General features: G+C 42.4%; 1 protein-coding gene across 2 annotated transcripts in view; it reads right to left on the minus strand.

The window, feature by feature from the left end:
• The window catches only part of lin52 (lin-52 DREAM MuvB core complex component), an 11,700-nt gene that overhangs the window by 4,284 nt on the left and 1,636 nt on the right, over positions 1–5,780 (minus strand). The window contains exons 4-5 of one of the 2 annotated variants that reach the window (XM_014012448.1): positions 5,646–5,712; positions 5,415–5,498 (exon numbers count right to left, since the gene is read on the minus strand). In XM_014012448.1, coding sequence (XP_013867902.1) covers positions 5,415–5,498; positions 5,646–5,712 — 151 coding nt within the window. Of the gene's footprint in view, positions 1–5,218; positions 5,499–5,645; positions 5,713–5,780 lie in introns of those variants that run through there. The other variant, XM_014012437.1, reaches the window with a different exon arrangement.

Genomic DNA, 5,780 nt, shown 5'->3' on the forward strand with positions numbered 1-5,780 from the left:
CACACACACACACACACACACACACACACACACACACACACACACACACACACACACACACACTTTGTCATACACTCAGAAAGATCAATACTGATTAGGGGGACTTAGAGATTTGTTTAGTTGATTAGAAAGGTCAATTACTAATTTTGCACTAAGTTAATCAGCATCTTGTTACGACTGCCATCCATACTAAATGACACCTTATGGATTCTGCAGAGCATCGCCTTGCCCTGTTGATTTGTTGCCATCTAATTATCATTTAGCTCTGACTGGTCAGCCTAAAATGGTTTTGTAAACAGCAACAACAAAAATGCACAATATGCCTTCATTTAATTTATAATTCCCTCTTTAACCACAATATCAAAGGCCTCTTGTTGTGGTTTTAGGTCATGTTCGGGACAGAGCAACAGTGGAGATTAACCTATATTTTCAACAGCTAAATGTGTCAGGCAGCGACTCCAAATGTTGCCCACCGTCCTAATCTGAACAGAGAGCACCAGAAGCTGGTGGTGCAGCCCAAAAGCTCCTGCAATTTTATGCTTCACACTGGTAAATCTTTTTCATTTGGCAACTCCCMGGTGGATCAAATGCAAATGCAGAGGAAACGTGGTGGTGTAACATCTTACTTTCCTCTCCTTTATGGCAACTGATCTGKGTGTCATTCTTACAGCCCTCACCATTGCTCCCCTGTGGATAAAATGAGAGTAATCATCACTCTGTCTCTCAAACCCTCCACCCCTCCCTCTCCAAATGGCAGGCTCCTGCTGCTAGACCCCCCACCCCCCTTAGCTGCTTAGACAGATGACCAGCCGGGTTAACCGGAGTCCTGGACCGGCGCTGACTGCTCCAATTCACTTTCATTAAGAGTTAAGAGGACATATCTGATCCCCACTGCTCATGTCTGTGTGCTGCTCGGCTATTACGGGATGTAAGCTTTATTTAATGAATTTAACATCCACTTTCACTACCCTCGTCCCCGGGGGCCAGTGGAGAAACAGAGGAGATGACACACACAAACACTCAGGCATGGAAACACTTCAAGGCACACATATTCATCTGACGCAGCCGTCCCGACACCCCCGCCTTGCAACACATACACCTGACGCTCATGTTTGTGTTCAAAATTCAATTACCCACTTATTGATACTTCACGGGGATATTTAAGATGCAGACACGAGCTGTGATTTCCCAGGRGAGCCACTGGTTCCTCTTTATGTCCCAACCGAGAAGACCCACCCCTCCTCCTCCTCCTCCAATGCATTTTCGCCTGGCTGACACACACACACACACGCCAAAACAAACACATCCTCACTTCCCAACCCCTGCCCCAGCCTATGCCTGTTCAAGAGGTGTCCTTATTAATAGGCAATCAGTCAAAAATCATTCATTAAAAAGCCTAAAAGGTTTTACACCCGCGCCATGATTAGCTGGGAAAGAAAATCCAATGAATTCCTAATGCCTTTATGGAAATGAGATGTCATTTCCGATCTGCTCAGGGAGGCGGCAGCAGGCAAGACTAAGGAGCAGTGAGAGTGGGTGTTCAGCTCTGCATCCTCTTTCACACAGCTCTCCAAAAACTGATCCTGAACAAACACTCACACAGAATGATCTATTTTAGAACCATTTTAAAGCAATTAGGATATTAAAATTAGCCGAACCGGCTAAGCCTTTAGTTTCACTTTGTGTCATCTCGAAGGAAATGAAGAGTTACCTTCCCATTCAGTGCTGCTTCGAGGCTAAGGAGACTCACGGGAAACAAGGATACACGAGCAAAGTAACAGTGGAGGTGAGGAGGAGGTGGGGAGCGTTGGTGGGGAGGCACACCCTGTTCCTCATTCAGCTGCTGTCAGCTCAGGCACTTCATAACTGGCCGGCCTGCAGTCAGCCCGCCTTGATGGATTGATGGAGGCACATTAGCACGAATGGGGCCCGGTGAATGCAATCATATTCAGCAGCGGCATGCCTCTAATAGGCTGGAGATTGATCCTGAGGGTGAGGAGGAGGTGATAGTGAACGCAGGCCCATTAGGAGCTGTCAGGGATGGGTGCCCTTCAGTCTCACCTTCACTCAGACAGATGCAACAGGGGTCACACACTGGGTCTGTGCTGGGTGGGATTATAACAGGAGAGGTGATCCAGAACGTTGAAACAGCCACAACAGGTGGTCTCAGAATACACTGAGTGACACTTTTAGCTACATACCAAAGGTTTTTAATATAGGAATATGGCCATCTTCCACGTGTTGTTTATCTCACACTACCTTCGGTGTGGATCACTTTTATACCGCAGAAAAGAGGCTCATAGCTTTGAATACAACTACCGGTAATTTTTTTGAAGAAAATTTGTTGCACAGATTTTCTCGAATATGTTCAAATTTCAAGTAACAAGACTGTAAAGCCTCTGCAACTCACTAAAGGAAAATGAGAACTCCCGCACAAACATTTAGAGAAAATTTGGAAATTCCCTTGTAAATGTTTGCAAAGTAGTCGCCAATACTGGTTTAGGGGACAGAACACCAAAGGCATTTTTGCATTGTCAGGCTTGGCTCAGTCAGCTCAGACTTATTCGAACCCAGCTCTGGTTGTGTTTGCATTGAGCAGAGTGCCATCTCATTATGGGCAAGGTCATAATATTAAACATGTGAAAAATCTTATTCCATTTGTGACACAACCATAATGGACTACACAAAACTGAAGGCAGTACCAGACCAACCAGCAGTATGATGCTTAAGATGAGAGGGCAGAAAGACAGAAAACTGTAAGCTAATGGTAGCTAAATGCTGTTTGATAGCTCGCTACTTTTGTGTAGTCAAACCAGTGTGAAAAAAAACATTACAGTTGCTGCAAACTATTCACATAAAGTTACTCTCATCTGTATGACGTAACCCTCCTGGTCAATGAACCAATCAATGAGCAGAAGTAGCTGAYGGCAAATCAAGCCGGGCAGCCCAGAGAGAACCACGGGTCTTGAGGTTCTACAAATAAGGGTGGAAATGGGCTGTAATGGCTAACGCAAACACGCTGAGCCCAGGTTTGAAGCCAGGCTGGCCCGGGTCGGGCCTTGCAGCACAATGCCTAAAATGACAAGGTATTTGTGGAACTTTCTCAAACACTTTACTTTGCAAATTATTGCACACCGAATGAGTCACGTTCAACTCTTCTTGCCCAAATCACAGAAGACTCTACAGATCTTTACTTGCCAGAAGCGAATGGCTCCTTTCCAATTGAAATTACCATTGCTCTACTGACTGAATTAAAATTAGTAGCAAATCATAACTGTTGCTTTAACATCAAGCCTAGTCTGAAAGCTTGCATTTAACTCAAAACAGACAAAACAAACAAACTAAACAAAACATAAAAAAGTTATTCTGAAATTAATGAGTCAATTTTGGATCTCCTCGAAAAATTTAATTGGGATTCTTAGGATATTTTTAGATTTTTTGCCCACAGCTAACAAAAACTATTTTAAAATGGCAGCAATTTTGTTCACAAGGTTTCCCAGCTACCATAAATAACATTAATTTACAATGCAAATGGGGTACAAAGCTTTCAGCTGGATTGTGATTTTTTTTCCTCTACATTTTACTTTTCAGAATAAAGTTAGTTTATAGTAGATAGTAATCTACAATGTCTTTAAAGGAAAAGCACATCGAAGGGAGTTAAATGCTAGTCAGCAGTCTAAATCCCACAAGTGTGAAAATGCCAAAATCAGTGACTCTGCAGCCACCTAACCAGTCATCTCAGTAGCTGAGGCCCTTCAGTGAATCCCACAGGAACACTCAGCTTTCAATTACCTCCAATAGCAGCACTTATCAGACTGCTTCCCTTTCCCCAGAGGTTTGAGGCTTGATGCCCACGCTCACACCCACGACTGAGGCACTCATCATGGGGCGGAGTAACAGCTGGGGCCTGAAGAGGAGGCACGCGCCAAGTCCCTCTGGGACTGACTGGACCAGCGTCTCACCACGACATTAGGWGCTGCTGGTGAAAGGACAGCTGTGTGCTGCATCCTTCCTCCCTTCACAGTTGTGTTTACGCTTATATACGAAGACAAACGCTCATTAAAAAAAAGGCAGGAACCTGCATTAGTAGYGCGCAAATTCATTTTCTCACTGCAGTGTGGCGGCTGAGTTTTCACTGCTTGATTGTGCTTTGCCCATTAACCAGCTCCCTCTTTAATGATCCACATGTTATAGGGGGGAGGGGCAGTAAATCCTGTCCTCTGCGGAGTATGTTTACGGGCAGTGAAGAGTGCACAAACATGATGAAAAAGTAGCTGAGATTTACAGGGCCTCYCCTGACAGCCAGGAAAAGGAGAAAATTAAACCAGAGAGCATTAAACAGGCACCGATTACAGGGCTGCTCTGACACCAATAATAACCATCATTGTGTCCCGTCATCCCGAGGTGCATGACCTGACTGCAAAGCCTGCAGTCCTGCACCTCTGACAGCTAACAACTTCATGCCAAAAACATTACACTCTTCTTCAGTTTGAGACAAGTCAAAACAAACCAAATCGGGTTTTAACTAAATAAAATTGCAACATGAAACTCATTTAAACAAATGTGGTTTCTAATTTAGGTTATACCACTATAGCAGATCTGTGAAATTCAAATCACTCAGGAATCCAATTTAATGACCTTTTTAGATAATTAAACGCTTCCCACTAATGCAACTATAACGTTTAAAAAAAGCCTTTCCAAACTGTTATAGTGGATTTATCTAAGCATAGGTATTTTAGTAGAGCATGTACAACCTTTCTTGCAGTTTATTCTCAGATTACTTTGCAGTCATAATAATGAACTCTTTGTAAACTTACCTGAGACAGAGAGCAAGCCTTTTAAATTAACTTAAATCACACTGAAGAAAAAGCTGCAAGTACGATAATTCTTCACTTGTGTATTTGCACTAGAAAAATTTACACCCCTTTTATTCTTTTTAGATTAATATCAGCATTTAGCTACCTCTCTCTAATCCACACTCTAGATGGATTATGACAATAGAGGGGGGATGGATTAAATAAGTAGATTGCACATCCATCAAATTCTTGAGCATTTTTTGCATGAGCTCTTTTTGGCTTGCACTTCTTACCTTTTGCATTCAACAAGATTGCTCTGTGTTAAAATCCTCGAGGTCACCTTTTATTATCATTTTTTCTTTAGGACCATATCTAGTCTGTTTTGTTGGATAGCATAAGGTCAATCTGTTTTAAACGTGAACAAAATCAAGGCTGCTGTGAAATCTGCAATAAAATTCAGCATTGAAAAGTCTGAGTGGACAGTTAGCACCATCTAGTGGTGATTAACAATAACACATCCGTTTCACAAAAAAGCTCCTTCACTTTGTCAGTCATGAATGAGATGACCAGTAAAATCAAATAACAAGAACATCTTAAAGCACCCTTTTCTGTACTTACACTCCTCTAAACCCAGTTGATAAGCAAGGTTTTGCAATCCTTTSACCTTCTCCATCAGGTTGGCTGTGGTGAGACTCCCGAGCTCTGCAGAGGGATTGCACGGCATATATTAAAAATGTCTACCTACGTACAGCTAAACCCAACTAAATCTGAATCTTCTTGGCAGGATTGTAGATTTCTGTCAACACAAAATGCTGCAACTACTCATACATTTTAAAAAAAGTAACAAACCTTTTAACATTTCAATGTCCTCACTCTCTAATTCAGCCATCCACTTAGGAGGTGAGTTTGGGATAGGCTGCAATAGGACCAAAAATAAATAAATAAATAAATAAATAAATAAATAAATAAATATCAGCAGGCAAC

This window comes from Austrofundulus limnaeus, unplaced genomic scaffold (genome assembly GCF_001266775.1).
Source record: "Austrofundulus limnaeus strain Quisiro unplaced genomic scaffold, Austrofundulus_limnaeus-1.0 Scaffold2, whole genome shotgun sequence".
Classification (NCBI taxonomy): Eukaryota; Metazoa; Chordata; class Actinopteri; order Cyprinodontiformes; family Rivulidae; genus Austrofundulus; species Austrofundulus limnaeus.